Source organism: Galendromus occidentalis, unplaced genomic scaffold (assembly GCF_000255335.2).
Source record: "Galendromus occidentalis unplaced genomic scaffold, Mocc_1.1 scf7180000075508, whole genome shotgun sequence".
Lineage (NCBI taxonomy): Eukaryota > Metazoa > Arthropoda > Arachnida > Mesostigmata > Phytoseiidae > Galendromus > Galendromus occidentalis.
The window spans coordinates 212,121-230,788 of record NW_003803498.1 but is presented as its reverse complement, the minus strand read 5'-3'; the positions used below and the strand labels follow the sequence as shown (position 1 = coordinate 230,788).

The 18,668-nt window shown below is 50.5% G+C and overlaps 4 protein-coding genes across 4 annotated transcripts; all 4 read right to left on the bottom strand.

Moving 5' to 3' along the window:
• Nucleotides 1-115: 115 nt before the first annotated feature.
• Nucleotides 116-6,337, bottom strand: LOC100897368 (uncharacterized). Its single transcript, XM_003737368.1, has 19 exons — nt 6,139-6,337; nt 5,335-5,454; nt 5,152-5,232; nt 5,003-5,065; nt 4,814-4,903; nt 4,585-4,674; nt 4,402-4,497; nt 4,263-4,307; nt 3,920-4,015; nt 3,748-3,810; nt 3,474-3,608; nt 3,105-3,359; nt 2,790-2,972; nt 2,382-2,528; nt 2,003-2,255; nt 1,733-1,907; nt 1,481-1,650; nt 1,162-1,353; nt 116-882 (listed from the first exon to the last, which is right to left on the bottom strand). The coding sequence occupies exons 2-19, from the start codon at nt 5,452-5,454 to the stop codon at nt 116-118; spliced, it is 3,021 nt and encodes a 1,006-aa protein (XP_003737416.1). The 5' UTR covers nt 6,139-6,337.
• A 2,551-nt stretch (nt 6,338-8,888) lies between these two features.
• On the bottom strand, nt 8,889-10,014 carry LOC100897224 (uncharacterized). Its single transcript, XM_003737367.1, has 4 exons — nt 9,984-10,014; nt 9,483-9,609; nt 9,236-9,394; nt 8,889-9,129 (listed from the first exon to the last, which is right to left on the bottom strand). Exons 2-4 carry the CDS (start codon nt 9,599-9,601, stop codon nt 8,889-8,891), a joined length of 519 nt encoding a protein of 172 aa, XP_003737415.1. The 5' UTR covers nt 9,602-9,609; nt 9,984-10,014.
• A 375-nt stretch (nt 10,015-10,389) lies between these two features.
• On the bottom strand, nt 10,390-11,745 carry LOC100909331 (UPF0545 protein C22orf39 homolog). The gene is made up of 3 exons (XM_003737366.1): nt 11,434-11,745; nt 11,054-11,180; nt 10,390-10,560 (listed from the first exon to the last, which is right to left on the bottom strand). Exons 1-3 carry the CDS (start codon nt 11,568-11,570, stop codon nt 10,390-10,392), a joined length of 435 nt encoding a protein of 144 aa, XP_003737414.1. The 5' UTR covers nt 11,571-11,745.
• Nucleotides 11,746-12,536: 791 nt separating this feature from the next.
• beta-Man (beta-mannosidase) lies at nt 12,537-18,093 on the bottom strand. Its single transcript, XM_003737365.1, has 14 exons — nt 17,985-18,093; nt 17,148-17,294; nt 16,742-17,046; nt 16,532-16,652; nt 15,962-16,087; nt 15,595-15,793; nt 15,277-15,484; nt 14,914-15,084; nt 14,591-14,771; nt 14,307-14,492; nt 13,921-14,187; nt 13,602-13,800; nt 12,984-13,308; nt 12,537-12,787 (listed from the first exon to the last, which is right to left on the bottom strand). The coding sequence occupies exons 1-14, from the start codon at nt 18,091-18,093 to the stop codon at nt 12,644-12,646; spliced, it is 2,688 nt and encodes an 895-aa protein (XP_003737413.1). The 3' UTR covers nt 12,537-12,643.
• Nucleotides 18,094-18,668: the final 575 nt, after the last annotated feature.

The window sequence follows — 18,668 nt, the reverse complement described above, 5'->3', positions numbered from 1 at the left end:
AAGATGAACGTTCAGTACAATACGGATTCAATCTCTATGACGACGGAAGGCTGTGGTAAAATGCTCCGAAGCTGATCATCTGCTAGTCGAGAGGGGGTCCAGGAGCAAAAATCCCTCATGTTCGTTGAGCTTCGAGCCAACACTTCTCCAAGCAGTTATTGAAATCGCAGAATTGTTGATATCCCGTGACAAGCTGTTGTTTACCCTCGGAGTTCCGGGAGAAGGCAAGCAGGGATTCCGGAGATATCCTGGGTAAACTATTCACCAACTCCGGATCTGCCTTGCCGATGGCGTCCATGACATTAGCCGAGTGAAGGATGAAGTCTCGAGCAGGCTCGGGAGACTTCGATCCCATGATAATTTTCTTCATTGCTTTGAGCACCAGATCGAAGCTATCCGTGACTTGCGGTAACGAGCTCTCGAGACGTGCGGTGGAGACTTTGAAGGCTAACGAGAATCTCACACCGAGTTTTACACAACAACTACCGGTGTAATTACAAATCGACAGCCCGAACTTCTGGAAATATTCGTAAACGACCGCGCTCACGTCATCGCTGATCGAGTCGTGCAGCTCGGCGTAGGGACCTGCGGTGGGATCTCTCGGTGCCGCGGCTCTACTGGGAGTCACTGTGGAAGTTTTCGGAGCTTCCTGCCTCCCGAGACCCGTGGCGGTTCTTTGCGCCACCGGCCGTCTGGGACTCATGGTGAAGGGCTTTGATGTTTCTGCAGTCTCGACAGGCTTGAAAGTACTCCGGGTCTCGCGACCTTGGGAGAATGAAAAATAAATGGGCTCTGCAGGTGGCTCCGGCTCGGGCTCCGCGACCTTCTTCCGGGTGGTTTTCGTCTGCCTTGGTGTTCTCAGCTTCGGCGGAGGCTCAGGGTCTGTATCGGACGAGGAAGTCTCTTCAGGGTGACTCACCGGTCCGACTGCCGGTGGTGGAACGAACGACCGCGTACGCCCAGAGATGCTACTGGACCGCGCATCTGGCCTAGGAATTTCGGGAGCCTGTTTCGGTAGGCTGGGCGTCGGGAGCAAGACCTTTCTCGCGGGTTGGAAGCGAGAAGGAGCTGGCTGCTCGGGCGCTCGCCAGGAGTATTGATTCTTGTGCGGCGCTGCGCGTTCCTCCTCCGGGAGGAATTGTCTGAAATACGTCGCGATACCACCCACAAGTTCCGCGCGGGTCTCCATGTTGGGGAAATAGCTGGCGATGTTCCGGCAGAGAATTTCCGCACTGTTCGCGAAACGGGCGAAAAATACGAATTTCTTCTCGTCCTGAGGGTCACCCCTACAAGTGACTTCGTATTGTTGTAGGGGGGTCAACGTTTGAGCAACACGATCGTAGTTCAAAACGCCTGCGGGAGAATGTTGCGATGATTCGGATACTGAGATGGGGGACATGAATTGCGGCTCGATGCATGAGTCCGGAGGGAAAGTCAGGAGCGAGACCGGAGTCGGAATCATAGAGAATGAAAGACTCACTGAACGGTCCGGTGTAAGTTGTGAGGAGACTCTTATTTTTCAGCAAGAGGGAGAGAACGGTCGCCAACTTTTCCGAGGGGAAAATTTCTCGCCGCCTTTCCATCGGTAGGGGAGCGAGGTGTGCCAGAACTCCTTTCAGGACAATGGATGCCACAACGACCTCAGTAAACCTGTGGGATAAAATTCTCAACGTCAATCGAGCACTCTCCGGCGAGCATTTGACTTCTGGAATCATTCGATCCAGATACTTACTGGGCAAGAACGGTGTCACCGATGAGAACAGCTTCCCTTCTGACGTCGCTCGTGATAATGGGCGAGAGCCAATGGTATTTCGCTATGAACTCGAGGCAATTGAGCGTCGAGATCCTCATCATCGTCATCTTCACTTGGAGGTTCTTGTCGTCAGTGACGACGATGACGTTATCCCCTGAAGAAGAAAGAGTAGTTACTTAATCAGGCTCCGGAAACCTCGTCGTTAAAATTGCTCTGATATTCTCGCGGTACGCGGTGGTTCCCCCTAACCTCTCGCTCGGACGAGTTCTGCACTGTTCAGGATGTAGTCGTCATTGATCCGACTATCCGCTAGTTGTTTGGTCGAGGATGCGAAGTCCTGTCCCTCGATGTGACGGTTCTTGTCCTGCAGAGCTCCATGCACCAACCTTATTGCGGCCATCGCGGACTGTTTCAAATGCGCTTTCCATTTCGATAAAGAATCGAGCTCTCGGATCACGACGAAGAGCGCGAACATGATCAATTCTTCGTAGTCTGGGGTGCCCTGTGGGATTGATGCATCATGGGTTATCATATCTCGAGCGTGGAACTCCAGGAGTATGAGATAAGCCAATGCCTCATGACTTCAGAGAGTACAATGAACTCTCCGAACGAGGAGGTATCTCTCTACCTTCAATTTATCGCTGGCCAAGAGTGCACGACAGTATGGGAGGATTCGGAGGTAAGCATTCGTGTCGAAAATGATGCAGGTTTTCGGGGGTGTGCTTTCCGCACATTCCATGTCAGACCCTTCTTCGGTCGCGACGGCTCCAGCCCCCTGTGGATCAAAGGTCGGGAGAACTTTAGGGAAAATTCGCAACGAAACACGCCTGTTTCGTTACGGAGCTCGGTGGAAAGTTATCCATTGATCGGAAAAATCGATCCGACTGCCATTGTTGTCAACCTCGAGCGAGCTCTCCAATCCCTGGACGTCTCACAACAGAGGGACGCAGAATGGAAGTACCGAACGATATAAAGTCAGTCACTTGAAAGTTTCCCAACACTGGGTCTGTGGGGACAAGAGATAATCGATAGGGACCTTGTTCTTCTTGGTGGTGATGTCCACAATCTCATCCGTGACTTCAGTTTCGCTCTCGTCGTCATCTGAGACGTTCCGCCTTCTGGCAGCTCTTTTCAATGGCGAGCCGCCTCGCGGAGGAACGGTGATGTTCAACAAGTTTTTGTAGTGGAGAACCAACGCGGTCTGCTTGTCGTCCAAAGCCTGGGAAAGAAATGATTACTCTCGAGTCGTTGAATGGGAGGAAAAAAATTATCGCTTGACTGCCACAGCTACTCTAATGGAACTCGCCAAAACGCCCAGGTTGTCGTATGAACCTACTTCTCATCTACTCACCCTGCCCTGCTCCGTAGCATCAAATACGCCCTCGTCCCTTAGGCGCTTTCCGAAGTTCCTTTCCTGACCGTTCTGAGGTTTCGATAGTCTCTTGACGACTTCGTCAATTTCCTCGTCAGTCACTCGAATTCGTTGGGCGTCGTCTTCGTCATTGTCATCAGACAACTCCACCGTAATCGCAGATTTCTCGGCCGTTCCCTTTTCCCGAAGCTTATTCAACACGGAAACCTGGTTCGGAGTCAACGGGCCTGCAGACTGAAAATCCCTCATGCCATGAGTCGGAGGAAGCTCATTCTCTTCTTGATCATTTATCAGCTGATCGGTTCCGACGCATTCAATTTCGACCGAATTTTTGATATTCCAGCTCACCTCTTGAGCAGCACACGGTGCGGGTTCAGGTTTCTTCGGCGTCGCTCTTGGTCTTGCGGGTGTTCTCTTGATCGAGGCTCTAGCTTTCTTCTCTTTGATTTGCTCCATGACGGCGATCATGGTCGCGTTCAACGGCTGCAATGAAGCGATCGATTTCATAGTCTTAATTTAAACTGGATTCTCGACGCGCAGGTCAGTACGATCAGGTCGGCTACCCCGACCCGAGTTCGACTCCGTTCGGGCAGAACTTCGCAGAAATCAACGACGTGCTCACCCCCGGGTCCTCATCCTCCTCTACCGGCTGATCCACGAGCGATCGACGTTCAGGTATGGACGGCTGAAAAAAAACAGAAAACTGTCGACTCGATTCTTTCGGACCCTTCCATGGAATAGAGGAATGAGCCGCCCTGTTCACTCGAAAATGAAACTCATTCCGAGAGACTCACTGGTGGTTCTTCCTCTTCTTCACTGATCTCAACGGGAACAATCTTGACCGGGACCTTGCTTCGGGCTTTGCTCTTCGCTCCGGGGGCTTCAGATGTCTGCGAGAGACAAACTTCTGTCAAGAAACTAGGAAATCATGAGGAAAGGGGATTTCAAATCGACCTCATAGGAGATGCTCACCGATGGGATTGCTCCCAAATTCGTCGTCTTCCTCCTCCCTCGGACAGCCGGCTCCTGGACGGTTGATGTCACGGTGGATTCCTGATGATTATGGTGGAGCGGATCACTTATCGGAAGTTTACGGAAAGATTCGACTCAATTCGAAACACGTTTTCATACACTTACGGGGTCGGACTCAATTTCTACGACATCCTCCTTCGGCGGAATGACCTAGAATAGGACTCGATTCTCAGATATGACGAATTCATGATCAGGTACGCGACACATAGAGATTGATCACGGAAGAGAGTAGAGTCCTCCTTACCGCTTTGGGGGGTTTCAAGGATTTCCGACCCTTATCCTTGGCTGCTCCTTTCTCCTCCAACATCTGCAGCACTCGGAGCTGCGCCTCATTCATGAACTGCAACGAAAATATTCGTCTTCATGGGCGTCATATTGTCTCGTCGAGGTTTTCGACTCAGGATTCGATGTAGAAGCTGGCACTGACCGTATCCGCGACCGCCTTGCCAGGCTCCTGGTCGGCTTCCGTTTTGCGTCCTCGCCGTACAGTTGCTTTCGGGGGGACCGAGGTCGATGCCTTTGTGGGAACGGGAATAATTATTCGGGCGCTGATCTCGAACGCTGCACCCGAGCTCTAAGTTCGTGATACTGGCTGTCTCTTGAAAGAATTCCCCCGTCTGTAATTCCCCTGTCTTGCTGAGCTCTAAACCACTCACCTCCACAACGGTGGAATTCAGCGTTTCATCGGGCTTCCCAGTTTTGCGTCCGCGTCGAGTCGCCGTTTGCGCGGTTTCGCCAGCTCCTTGCTGTGAATGGAAAATTTGAATTCTCGACCGAAGCATCAAGGACGAGAGATCTATCTCATTGCTCTCGATGGGTCTGCTGTAACGGTATCTGGGGTTTACCTCGACACCTTTCGAGCTGGTTGTGGCGTCGCCTTTTCTCGCATCCTTCCTCGAGGTCGAAACCTTCGAATGAGAAGATTCCAATTTAATTCCATTCCATTCAAGGGGGGATATGACCCCGTAATCACAGGAGCAAGACACTACCGTACCTCCGGCGGATTGTTGTTGTTGTCTTCTGTTTCAATCCGTCTCCTCTTGGAATTCGAGTCGATGTCGTTGACCTGATTCGCCTAGAAGAGTGGAAGCTTGATTTGGAGCCGACCCGAATATAGCTCATGACATAAACGAATCGGCCTTGTAATTCCTACGAGTTTCATTGGATTGCTTCTTACAGATGTGACCGTGACAGTATCGGTCTTCGCTTTCCGTTTAGCTGCTTTTTTCTGCATAAGCTCTTTCTTCCGCTCTATCCGCTCGAGCACGGCTTTCTGCGCAGGGGTGAGCGGTGCCATCTGAAATGAGATACACATCATTCTCCAGAGTATCCGCGTGTTAGGGAGCGCGCTGCTCCTACAGTCGGAGTTTGAACTCATTTCTGTTTCGGGAAGGTGGGAGCTACAGGTTATACCGCCACGATCGTTCAACGCCGTCTGCATGTCGGAGGCTTCAAATCGAGATTTGGAGGAGCTCGAGCTCATAGGCAGTCGATATGATTTCCGTGCATATGCTGAGGTTGCTCATGCGGAGCCAGAGATGTGAGTTCCATATTTTGTGTTGAAGTGCATACCCGGGACACTCCTCATATCCTAAATGCTCAATACTCGTCCGTTTTGGCACCGGGACCGCTCGTGGCCCACCGTGACTTGCGTCAACAATTACAGCCATTCATCAGAGAAGAATATAAATCCAATTGTCCCTCTCCGTTGAAAACTGAGCCGGCAATAATTCGACTAACTAAGAGACGATCGAGCGCGATTCGCGGAAATTTTTTCCGAGATTCCTCCTGCACCGCTGTTGACACTACGGATTAAGAGTGCCAGAACAATCTCGGAGGTCCCGGTTACCTTTCAGAGGATGCACCCGACGGGTTCATGGATCGTAACACGGTTCAACACAGTAAAATCGTACCGCGTTCGCGTACGGTTTCTGAAACAGGCGCGGAACGCACATGTACCGCTCTCTCAAGATCGACACACCTAGCAGAAGAGCGCGCTTCTAGTGTTCTGGTTTTCGTTCGGAGCATCTTGCCATGGACTTCCCCTGGAACTATCCGGAAGGATGGATCGAGGATCCTGGGCCCGAGATCGAATCAAGCGGTATGAAAGAGTAACGATGAACTCCACAGCAATACGCGGGAAGAAATCAAGGCTCCCTCAGCTGCCCTTGGTGAGAGGCGAGACACCCTCTCCAGAAACGCAGTAGTGTGTAGGTTCCGGTCGAGGAGATCATCTGTTCGGCTCTGTCTGTGCTTGTCGACGTTCGATTATCAGCCCCTAAACGGAACGTGAAAGAGCCGAATCTCGAACCAATAAAGCCAAGTAAGCAGCTTTTTGGTACTGGAGGAAAAGTGGAAGTAGTCGCCCACCCCGCTGAAGAGCTCCGCCTCGCATGAACGGGCGTTGCGCCGCCAGTCGATCGCGTCGCGGCTCTACTGGTCTAACTTGGAAGAGACGTTCGATGGATTCGGACCTGTAGATCCGCCCGGGACTTCCGTGTCGACTCGTGATAACTCCAGGGAGCGTCAGGATTTTTCGTTGTTTTTGAGGATAGTTGTCGCGATGTCGAGATCGACCGGCGGTCTGAGTGGATTTCGGAAAACCTACCAACCCCCACCCCCGAAATCGCGGACTGAAGAAATTCGAGCCGCAGAGAGGAGAGCAAGAAAAGCGCAGAACCCGGAGGCAACTCTAGAAACGATCGGAGAAATAGACGACACGCTCTATAATGACTTCGCGCGCATCGGAATACGCACCCTGGCGACTTGGATAGCTGTTTGGATCGGCCTGTTCATGGGAGCTATCTACGTGGAGTTTGGGGCTGTCTTCTTTGTGATATCGCTTTTTTACGTTATCTGGAGATTCGGACTCCGAGAACGAAAATCGAACGAAACCAGTGCGTACTCAGTTTTCAATCCGGGAGTCAGCTCGATCCAAGGAAGCCAACTCACGGGGGAACAAATGCGCAGGAGTATGGGTATCCGCTGATGATACCCCCCTCTCATTCTCGGAAGGCCACTTCGGACAGCCAGAGCACAAAATACATATGTCGTTCCATATTTGAGTTGACGAAGAATAATTGAGGGAGAGGAACCTCGAATCATTCCACACTTCGTGTTTTCATTTCTCTCCCCTGGGTTCCAGGAGCTCGCTCGCGCTGAATATCTTGGAAAGAGTGGCTCAATCGAGTTCAAAAGCACGCAGCGGATTTTTCGGTCAGTCTACGGCGCCCTCGCCGAGAGCGATACTCCGTCTCGCCACTTGATTCGAGCTTCGAGATCGATTCCCCTCCGAGTGCGGGAGGGTAGGACGGAGAAAACGCCATCGAAGTAGGATGGCCTGATCAGAAGCGCCGCGCCCGTGGATCTCCTTGGCGACTGATTGAGCCTGATTTCGGAAACTATTCTTCTGGCGTCTGAGACAGCCTGAGTATCCTGCCTTGCCGATTCCCTCATTGGTTCGTTGCCATTTCATTCCACAATTGTCTTGCCTTTGGAAACCAATCACACGAACCGTTGTGCTAATCTGATGGAATTGTTCTTCGATCCGGCGCGCGAAGCCCGAGAAAGCTTCAGCTGGATTTCCGCAATCAAACAGCCTCATCGTACGACTCTCCCCGACCACTGAGCATAGGTCTTCGACTCATGCTCCTGATTCCTGATCCATCGGTGAACGTCTCTCATGTTGAGACAGAAGACTTCGAAAGACTTCCTTTCTTGAGCTATATGCGTTCTACCGAGAAATTCAGCGAGGACCTCCGTTTTCTTCCGGCTTTTCCTCGAAATCGGGGATGAAGATTGGCTGTGCGCAAAGTCCTAAACAAGCAACCAATGCACAGTCTGTTGATAATATCGCTGAAAGATTTGGAAGACACGACTCCTCGGATGATACTCCCATAACCTTGATTCTCTCATAAAGCCCCTCATGTTCCTCTTCACAGCGTCGTCTGAAATCCTTTGTGAACTGCTTAGTTCACCAGCTTACCCGAGGAATTAAATCGGACCTGATGCAAGCCTGCGTGGCTCCAAATGAGGACGAGGATTAACGATGCTGAACAAAATAACAAACGAATCGTTCGTTACAGAATGGTGTTCAGACGTCTCTTGAGTATGCTTGTGAACAACGAGAAGGTCATAGAACAGGTGCGTGAAGCCTCCGAGGCCATTACCGATTTCTCTTTACTGCTGTACGGGATGAAGCTCAACAATTCCTCGGGATGTCGTTCCTGATTGATAGTTCGAAACCAGAAGATCAATGATTGCTTGCTGTGCCGATGTCATCCGATGATACTTCAGAGATGCCTGTTGCCTCAGAGTCGCCGCTTCCCCCGGTACTGAATCTGACGCTGAATTTTCAGCTCTCGAATTGGCGGCCTCTCCGACTCGCTGCACGGACGACAGCTTATTTGTTCCTGCGAGGTAAAGCTCGAGCAGAGCAGATCGATTGGCCGAAGATCATCGAAGATATTCGGAGGAAGTTGAAATGAAACTTCTTCCACATACCATGTAGACAGGATGAAAAACACGAATATCTCAATTGGGGTTCCTTCGACTCGACATGGAATCTATGTACATATGAAGTATTGCTTGTTGGTCATTAAATAAATTGTTCAATAGACTCGATTGATCCCTCATCTCATATGCGAATTCGAGCGGTGAGCTTCGGTCACGCCATCCGTGATCGTTTTTATTTGCAGTTTCGAAATCGCGGAGTTTACAGTCGATGAACGATCACCATTTCACACTCAAGTGTCTCCTCGGTCTCTGATAAAGGATTTCCGATCTTTGCGGCGTGTAAATTTCTTCCAGTTTTTGGCGGCGCTCTCGCTCCCGCTGTCGTTCCCATTCGACGTGCTTCTCACGTGTCCGCGACTGCTCTACCCAACGGACGGTTTCGCCAGCATGTGTCCGTCCGAAAGAGTCCGTTGATGGCCAAAGCCGACGCCAGTAGGTACCGTCGGTCCTCCAATACCTTCATGGGTGAAGCATGATTCGTGTTAGCTAATTAATCCCTCCTGTTCTCTGCGAGGAGAAAAACGATTCGGATCACCCTCTCCGAGGAGGATTCCTCAACTCACTTCGAGAAGTCTTCCTTCGGCAAGGCAGTCGAAACGAGTCGGTCATGAAAATGGGCCGTATGTCTCCAGTCGTTCCGGATGAGATCTCGACTCCGTTTCCCGTAAATGCTCTCATGTACGTACAGATCGTCTCGCACACTCCAGTGCGGATAGATCAGACTATCGGAGTTTCGGGATTAGAACCCACAAAGCTTCGGAGGATTAGGGAAAATTCCCGATAAGCGTAAGCCGAGTACTTGCTGCTCACCTCGTTGAAATAGACCCTGCTCGAGCATTGAGGTCGGCGATCTGCTTCGAATACAAGGAGTTCCCGATTTCGTAATTGAGTCGATATGTTCTCGGGAAGAATCGACGGCGATCGTACATCTCGACGGCTAAAATATCAAGAGAGACCTTGATCTGATCGATTTGATTCGAGTGCACAATGTCTGGAAAAATTATCCAACTCATGAAACAGGTGTCCTGTCCCATCCGTGATCCTCTTTTGCGGGAACTCTGAATGCTGTGTTCCGTCATTCACGGCCTCGGGATGGATTTTCTTCACGAAAGTGTACGTAAACGAATTCCAACATTCGAATTGGGCCAAAAATGTCATCAAAGACTGACCTATTTGATGACCTTGCTTCGAAAGACCTTGGCCTTAGATTTCGATTTGCGTCGGTAGAAGGAAAACCACGTAGCCTACCCTGAACGAGGGACTCCTTTCGAGACGCACAAAGAGCATGGAGGATTTATGAACCTGACTTACGTGATCTGCTGGCCTTGCTTCCGAAATCTCTTCTACACTACGAGTTCTTTCTGATCACGCTGCGAGAACAGGTTTGAATCGGGGAGACCGGGAGAAGGAGGGAGGGCTTTCTACGACATTCTGGCGTGCTTCCAGAAATCATCAGCTGAGAGTCTCACAAAGCACCGGAGATTGAATCTGGTTACGGAAGCTCGGTTCTGATCCGAGAGCTGCTAACCAATAATCGGTCGTGAGATCATGTCCGGACTCAGCATGACGAGATTCAAAGACCCTACGCTCATGCAGATTCAGATTGAGAGCTGTCTTAGCGAAAGAACTTGCCGAAATGCTTGGGGAAGTCATTCTCCTAGCCTTTTATTCTGTCGGCATCTCACACATACAATCAAGAACACACTGCGATATCTGCCTACATCAAAACACAGCCTTTGGACGATTGGCTCTGCGAACCAATCATACTGCTCTTCACTTTTTCCGCGAGATACGGTGGCAAAGGAGGACTCCACACTGCATCCGGTGGCGGTTCTTCGCGGAACTCCCAAACCTGAGTGGTGGCTCGCGTGGCCTCCTGCCGTTTCCGCTAGGATTTGAAAAATTTCACTGTCAATTCCGAGTCGATTCGATCGACGTCTCTGACGGACTGGAATCAAGCCGCGGAAAGTACGTTTCCCGACCGAGTCTCTGGTTGTAAACCTCAAATCGAGATGCTGTCAAACCTCGACTCTCGCTCGGGATCCATTGCGGCGATCGTTCGCAAGCAGGAAAATTCGTAAGTTAAAACAGAGTTCCCGTGGTGAGTTCGCGAGCTGATTCGAGCAGCGCTTCCGAACGGGAGGGTCTCCTCCGATTCGGAAGGAGTTGCTGCTCTGGTGCGACGCGACGCAAACCCCCGATCTCCTCGGAGAAATCCGATCACCACTACACGGAACCGTCTAGCGTCTGTAGGCGAATCAGCCTTCGCAAGTGAATCATGTTCATGCAGGCAGAGACGCTCGTGAGTCGCATTGTTCGAAAGTCGAGGTTTGACTGCACGGTCTAGTCCGATACAGATCCATCCGAACCCAGATATTTACCATTCGAATGATTTCACTCTCGGTCACGGCTCTGAGAGCGGTCAAGTCCTTTTCTTTCCGCCACTTCAGACAGTTTCCGTGGTCAGTTTTCCAGGGCTCGCAATCTATCTCTTCGCCATGAACGAATCTGGAAGTGTCAAGAGAGCCGGATGCGCTGAGGAGCGGAGCGATCGCCGATCGGACTCATTTTGTTGCATTGAATCGCCTCGCCGAGAAGTGAACTTTCTTTTAACTCTCAGGATGGGAGCATTCTTACAAAAAACTCAAAAACGCCCGAGCGCCGAGCTTCCTTCGCGCATTGGCCAAATATTCAAGCTCGATGGGAGAGGCTGATGGCAGGAGGTCTTGATCGGAGTCCTCAGAACCTCAGGCAAACTCACCTCTGATGCAAACGAGCTCTGATGGATCGACAATCACTATACTCTTCCTCGTAGTGTTCACAGGTAGGCACCAGATTTTGGTACTTTTCCAGATCCTCCTCGGTGATGTCGCGCCTTATTTCGGTATCACTGCTCATATTATGTTTATTCAAGTCACGGTCTGTTGGAGCCTGGATCTTGGGATGATGTCTCTATCACGCCGAGACCGAAAAAACACAGCAGCACATGCGAGTCCCGAGAAATCTTTCGAATCGGAGTTCCCACGGAAGCCGCGTGGATAACTCATATGTTTCCACGGTAACCTCCAACCCGGAAGGGTAAACGCCGACCATCTGCGCTAGGTAACTGATGAAACGATTGGGACCCACCACAGATAGCGCCAGGACTGCGATTACGCGGTCCACCATAAACGGTACATATGAATACCTACATGGGTGGAGTTTGGCCTCGCATACTCCATCCCAACGAAGCAGACCTCGATTTACGCACATTCTCCTCGGAAGAGGTCTTCCGAATTCCTCCTGATTCTCAGAGAAAATGTAGGGAATTACTCAAGGGTTCCCTGTGGGAGGTTTCAATGGTTCAGACGCTGAGGCGAACGGCGAAACGAATTCCGACGTCAGAATGTTGACTGAATGGGGAGCATCGCGCATTTTTGGAGGGACGAACACTGTTCCCGCGGTAGCTCCCACATAGAGCGCGGACTGTGAATGAGTAAAGGAGGCTTCAGGCAGTGAAGATTCGAACCCAACCCATGCGATCTTGAAGAGCCCTGTCTGGGAGGAAAATCTTGGATGAGACTGGAAAAACCGAAGCGGGCAAGTTCCGCTCCATTCAGTGCCCGCGATAATTGCAGGCGGGGCAGATAACTGTTTGCGGGTGATCAGGGTCTCCGATCAAGACGTACAGTTACACCTAGGTATCGGTATTCGGATTCGAGGAGGTGAGATCTCGCTGTTTCGCTCATCCGCGGCTGTCGGGGTGGCAGCCAGGGAAATTCTACGGTAGTTTCCCTCCGAAGAATCTCCAGGAACCGATCACAATACCGGGAGCCGCGCTCGCGAGGGATGGAGGGAATATGAGCACAAGGCCGAGCGTTGAACTAGGGATTCATAGGTATGTTTATTAACCTCATGGCTTGATTTATACAGTGGATCACGGTCAGTCTTACAAACACTTCACGCGGCCTGAAGAGGATTCGAATGTTCGATCACGCCAAGTCTACAGATCGAGAATACTGAATGACGGACAGCTCTCCTGTCAGCTGGTCTTGGGTGATACTCCCATCGGATGTGATGAAATTCAAGAATTTCTTCGGAGCATGCAGGAAGAATCCGTTATCGCTGAAATGTCCCTGTAAGGGATGAAATCCGGTCTTCAATGATAAGTGCGAGCTTGGAGAGAAATTCCTCCAATTCCCCATTGGTCATTGATTGCTCGCTGAAATCCACCGTTTGATTTGATCTGAAAGTCTGGATAGACTCGATAAGCATGGTGAAGCATGTCCTTCGCGCGCTACCGCAGATCTCTCTCGCTATGGAATTACTTACCGCAACAGAACCGGCTTCAAGCCAAGTGAACGGAGCTGGAGCGCTGGCTTCGACGACGATTTCAAACTCGTTCCTTCCATCGGATCGAAGTTTCGGTCCATCGACCGACGTCACTTTGATATCGGCATCGATTAGGGTTTTGATCTTTTTCGGAGCTTCAGCCAGGAGCCAGTTCTCAGAAATCAGTTGCTTTTTCTTGTCGAACATTGACACGATCAAGAAACATCTATCGGTGCTACACGGTTCAGCGAATAGGTCTTCGGTATTCAGCGTATTCGACAGCATCGAGCAATCCGAGCATAGGGTTTTCTCTTGAAGAATCGACCTGAAAGGTTGGGGGCATTTCATTCATTGGTTACAGTCAACCAGAAGACCGGACATTGGGTATTTTTCCGCCAAATTCTTTCATGGATCTGCGGCCAATAACCCCCAACGAGCGAGAGAGACTCTCGAGAACTCATCCGGTTCCCGAAGTATCTTGAGTCCCTCCCCCCCGCAGACATATGGTCGTCTCTTAGCTTTTATGCCGCAAGTCACATTATACTTTTCCTAAGCCGGGCTCATTCTCTACGATCTGGGAGGGATCGGTGTGGACACCTTCGGATGAAAGACTCTCACCTGATTGGTTTGAAAGAGTCGAAACTGAAGACTTCCACAGTCACGTTAACCTTTTCCGGAGCTTCGAGCTCACTTATTAGCCAGACCTCGATGATATCCTTGTTCGACCAGAGGGATGACTCTCTATGCGCCGTGATCAGAACAGGCTCGAAGAAATTCTTGGCATAGTTGTGAAGCATTTTCCAGGTACCGTCGTACTCTGCAATTTCCCAAAGAATGAGAGTCGAAGCAGAAACGATTTTCCGCCGAATTTCCTCTCGAGATTGGCAGTAAAAAGATTCGTCGGACTCTCCCGGATCGCGGTGCATTCTGCATTTACCTAAGGATGCCCAAGTTGGGGCTTGCCAGACATCATTCAACTGCCAGTAGAGGGCACCCATGTTGTTCCCTTCGCCAGATTTCGGTTTCACCGTACTCCGGTCGCGTCTGAATTTTTCGACGGCGGTCTTGATCGACATCGCTTGGTTGATCTGTGTGAGGTAGCAGAAAACCCCGAACTGGTCCGTCGACGACAAATTGACCTTGGGCCCGTTGAACTTAGAGTAAACCTTTCTTTCGAGATTAGCGTTGCCTGGAATGATGAGCACTGCAAACTCTGTTATGCCAGCTGGAAAGTGCAAGCTGTGCAGCGACAGGAGGAGCGGCGCAAAAGAAATCAACAGTTCCGCGCAGCGCGGGTATCGCCTCTGCAGGAGAAGTGCTCACCCACGGTGTGATGCTGTCTGTGATTGACCAATTCACTCAAAGGAAATACTAGGTCTTCATCTGTGTCTGTCGCCTGTTTCCACGTCCGAAGGGACGGGAAACTCTGGAATCCAAATTCGGAAACGAATCTGGCCGAAGGGAAATTGCTGGGATTCCAACTGTCGATGAGATAGTTGTAGAAGTGCACTGTACAGACAAGGGTCAGGAATTAGTCAGAGCCGATTACGGAATTGTGCGACGAAGCTGTATGATCAGAGACAAGGGGAAAGTTCAAAAAATCTAACCGTCACCGTAGAGGGAACTGTTCGGGTCGCTGGCGACGAAGTTCTCCTTGTCTGTCTCCAGGCCGTTCGACGGACTCGAGATGATGTAGGTCCTCCAAGGATCGATCTCTTCGATTATAGGCTTCATCGTGTGGACGTACAGTGTCCGATAATCGTTCTTATACCGAGTGATATCGAACAACTGACAACGAGACCAATTTAGTAAACTTGAGTCCTATCACCCATCACTGATAGGAATATTTGGATATTGCTGTTTGGAATAAATGAACATTTGGAGGAATGGAAAATAAGGATTCTCCACAGTCCATTCTGAGCGGACTGACCGTCTCTGGCCACCACATTCCGCTGATAGCCATTTCATTCTCATTGTTGCCAGCCCACAGAGCGATCGAAGTGTGGTGCTGGATTCGGCGCACGTTCTGACGGAGTTCTTCAGAAACCGTGTCGAGGAATTCTTTGTTCGTCGGATAAAGGGCGCAAGCGAACATCATATCCTGCGGGAATATATGGGGAATGAAGAGAGAGGTACGGGAGGAGATTCTCAAAAAATGAAGATTTCTGACCTACTCGGACGATTGTGCAACGGTTGGATGAAGGAGAAACCCAAGGGAACGATTGATGATCGGGTCATTCTGGGCTCGGATGCTCGACATCGAAAATATACTCGAATCAAGGTAGTAACTCGCCTGCCAGATCAATATGCCCATTTCGTCAGCAGCTTCGTAAACTTCGTCCAGCTCGTATGTTCCTCCTCCCCAGATCCTGAGCATGTTCATGTTGGCGTCCTTCGTGGCTTGCATGATGCGACGGATTTTCTCTTTGGTGACTTTCTCTTGCAGAACTTCAATTGGGATGAGGTTCGAGCCTTTCGCGTATACGGGCCACCCATTGACCCTGCAAGAGGAACGACAGTTCCGAATCCAAAAGCATGCGATATAATCCAAGCTTGGAAGCTTGCAATGGTGGAAGAAGCTCGAGAGCCCCTCCGAAGCCGGCAGACTCACTTAAAGTAGAAACTGAGACCCGTCGCGCCGGGTATAGTCGACTGCACGACTTTAACCGTACGGAAGCCGATCTTGACTTCCTTCGAGGATCCGTCGACATCGACTCCGAGTTTGTACAAAACTTGTTCGCCAAAGCCGTTCGGCCACCAGCGTCGAACCTTCCTTTCGTCAATATTGATGTTGGTTAAAACGATTTTACCTATTTCAATCATTTTCTGGTTACGACTAGATCTCACACTCCGATATTTCAGCGGAACAGTTTACTATATTCGTAGATTTGTGAATTATTCAAGGCCCCGAGCGATGAGCTCGCGGACTCAAGAAGCACGGGTTCTTCGCGGATTACTTGAGAAAGCTTCCCCCTCACCGTCAACTATTGGAGCGCTCCCGCTGAAAAGTTGACCGATACCCTCCAGGTCGGCCTTCACTGTGACTTCTGATGGCAACTGGTTCCCTTCTACGTACAGAGCGAGCGTGACGTTCCAGTGATTTTCTGAAATTCAATATATCACATGAACGAGAGGCCCGCATGTCGTCCACTTCTGATGATCACCGATCGCGAGCAGAAATGTTCCACACAATGAGAGTCTGATCGACTTCGTGACAACTTCCAATTCGGAGCGTGTGTCAGACGCCATGGGTTCAGGACGAACCGCACGGTTGACACAAGTTGAGCACACCGACGCACGTCCACATATAGCGCTTTTTAACACGGTTGAATTTTCAGGGAGACATCAGCTTCACGAACGAATGCGAACGCGTTCCAACGATTACAAGTTCGGGCCTTGTAACACTTTCGCCAGTTTTTTGTGCCGAGAGGTGCAAAATCGATCCTCCTGATTCGACTGACTCAGATGATTCGACACCAGTGATCGAAACCGCTCAGGATGAAACCGCTCCATATTCTAATGCTAACCGTTCCGTAACGGACACTCACCTCGCTCTGCCAAGCCAACGACAACATCGCGTAGCTTCACGCTTTCGTAGTACTCGATCTCGACATCCTTCCAGATACCTAGCGACGGGAAGGCGGGTCCCCAGTCCCAACTGAATGAGCTCTGAAAATGCCATTTACCACATGGGTAGTAAAGGGGTTTCTGACGGGGGCGCTATTGGAATTTTCGTACACATCCGAAAATGCGGTCACCTGCATTTTGCGCACGAAGTTCGCGTGCTCCACGCCGTGCTGGGCGTTAGGATGTGACGTCGGATATACCGTGTAGTTATTGTTATAGTATTCGGTGAATTGGTTCAGAGCGTAGAATATCGGTGACGTGATTTTCACAACCAGCTCGTTCTCGGTCTTCAAGATACCGCGAACATCGACGCGGTATCGCCGGAACATGTTGTCTGTGCTTAAAATCTCTTTCCCATTCAAAATAACTCGGGCAACTGTGTCGATTCCGTGGAACACCAAGTTTAAGTTCGCAAATGCAAGCGTGGACTCGGGCACTGAAATCAGAACACAGTTGATTAGCAGAGGGATCTGCGAATGGTCGATCGACGGCGAGCTCACTTGAAAATGTCTCAAGGAAATGCAAATTTGACTTTACCTGAGAATGTCGACGTCCATGTCCAGTCTTCGTTGGAAACCCATCTTTGTAGGACGTCGTTGAATCGGTAGTAAGGGTCGCTTATTATCCCAGCCCTTTGAAGATCACTGTACACGCCCCCAGGCACTTTCGCGGGTATGGATATCGCTTCAAATAAAATTTGAATTCTTCAAAATCTCGCACTCATCGATCTCAAAGAGCGATCTGTTCACTGTACACTCAGCACGCGAGCGATACGTCTTCCGCGCCATTCTACTGGAGGATGCAACCGAATGGGGTTTCCTTGATGGGTTCCGGGCGTGAGGCTCGGTGAGCTTGCGAGTGATCTGTGGAACTTTTGTGAGCATCTCCCCCCCTTTTCAGGCGACGGCCAAGAGAATCGGTTTCTTTTTCCTGAAGCTCCGTTATCGAATCGAAATTCCCTAAGCGCCAGATTCCGAGTGCTTCTATCCGGTATCGATTAAAGCCGCTAGTTAGACACCCGGACGAGACCCGGCTGGATTACCGCAAAAGTATGTATCTCTCTTGATAAGCGCTAATCAATGCGAAGTGACTACAGAGCGAGCGGAATCATACCATCAGCTGACTGATAATGAGGTTGCAAGGTCACGCTTTAACCACTTGCATAGGCACCGTTCTCCGGGCACTCGAAGCACATTTCGCTCCGAGTCGACCCCGTCTAAAGGTCGGCAGTGTTCGCCCGTCTTAGCCCAGAAACGACGCATTCGCTTAGTCAAAAAAGAGCGGAGCGCTCCAGGTGAAGGGTATCAGGTACTTGATGATGGTATCGGTGAGATAAAAGGAAAAATGTATCGAGAGATTAGGGATCACACTTACATCCATTGGTGTTGCTGACCTTCCACGACGGTCCACTGAGGGATATCGAATGACCGAGAGTCCCAACCGCGAGAGTCGTGAGAAACACCACGCACGTCGCAAGGGCCATAGCGTAAATGACTCTCCACGCCACGGCGTGAAGGGCGAGAATTCGAAGAAAGGATCGCGCTGGCGAGGGGAAATTCGCGAGAGCTCGAGGTCAACGACCCCAAAACATCGGTGAATAGCATAAACAAAGTATCTGTAACCTGTATTCTTTATCGATTTCAGTGGGTCTCGGAAAAATCCGAATAACATGTGGATTCGCTGAGCGAGAGCGAGCCCGAAATAATGAACGTTAAGGGTTTTTCGGATGCTCTCAATTCTCAATCGTTCCCTGAAGTCCCCAGATCTCGGTAAACTCTTGCGGGTTGAGCAGCGTGATTGGAGACTGACGTCGCGATAAGGATATACGAGAGTCGCAGGTTCCCCACAAACTCACCGATGTCTAGTGCGGCATAATTCCTCACAGCCGGGGCTGTGCATACTGTGTTTCCCGGTCACTCGTGACATTCCGGGAATGAGTTTCTCCTCCGGTTTGAGCCCGATTCGGAAGCGGCATTCAAACATGGTAGCGAAGAGCTTCGAACCTGTTTCTGACCATCAGGCGAATCCCCGACGTTGCGGGTCGTAGCCCCACCCGGT

Bases quoted from the DNA above. Each gene is read 5' to 3' on its own strand.
- LOC100897368 (XM_003737368.1), bottom strand. From the start codon at position 5,454: ATGGCACCGCTCACCCCTGCGCAGAAAGCCGTGCTCGAGCGGATAGAG. The intron at 4,904-5,002 runs GTAAACCCCAGA...TTCCATTCACAG, and splicing joins CCAGCTCGAAAGGTGTCGAG to CAAGGAGCTGGCGAAACCGC. The intron at 1,354-1,480 runs GTGAGTCTTTCA...ATTCTCCCGCAG, and splicing joins AACTTACACCGGACCGTTCA to GCGTTTTGAACTACGATCGT.
- LOC100897224 (XM_003737367.1), bottom strand. From the start codon at position 9,601: ATGTACGATCGCCGTCGATTCTTCCCGAGAACATATCGACTCAATTAC. The intron at 9,395-9,482 runs GTGAGCAGCAAG...AAACTCCGATAG, and splicing joins GCAGGGTCTATTTCAACGAG to TCTGATCTATCCGCACTGGA. The intron at 9,130-9,235 runs GTGAGTTGAGGA...TCACCCATGAAG, and splicing joins CCGAAGGAAGACTTCTCGAA to GTATTGGAGGACCGACGGTA.
- LOC100909331 (XM_003737366.1), bottom strand. From the start codon at position 11,570: ATGAGCAGTGATACCGAAATAAGGCGCGACATCACCGAGGAGGATCTG. The intron at 11,181-11,433 runs GTGAGTTTGCCT...TGACACTTCCAG, and splicing joins AGAGCTCGTTTGCATCAGAG to ATTCGTTCATGGCGAAGAGA. The intron at 10,561-11,053 runs GTAAATATCTGG...TTCAAATCCTAG, and splicing joins AGAGTGAAATCATTCGAATG to CGGAAACGGCAGGAGGCCAC.
- beta-Man (XM_003737365.1), bottom strand. From the start codon at position 18,093: ATGGCCCTTGCGACGTGCGTGGTGTTTCTCACGACTCTCGCGGTTGGG. The intron at 15,085-15,276 runs GCGAGTTACTAC...ATATTCCCGCAG, and splicing joins TGGGCATATTGATCTGGCAG to GATATGATGTTCGCTTGCGC. The intron at 13,801-13,920 runs GTAAATGCAGAA...GGGAAATTGCAG, and splicing joins CCCAACTTGGGCATCCTTAG to AGTACGACGGTACCTGGAAA.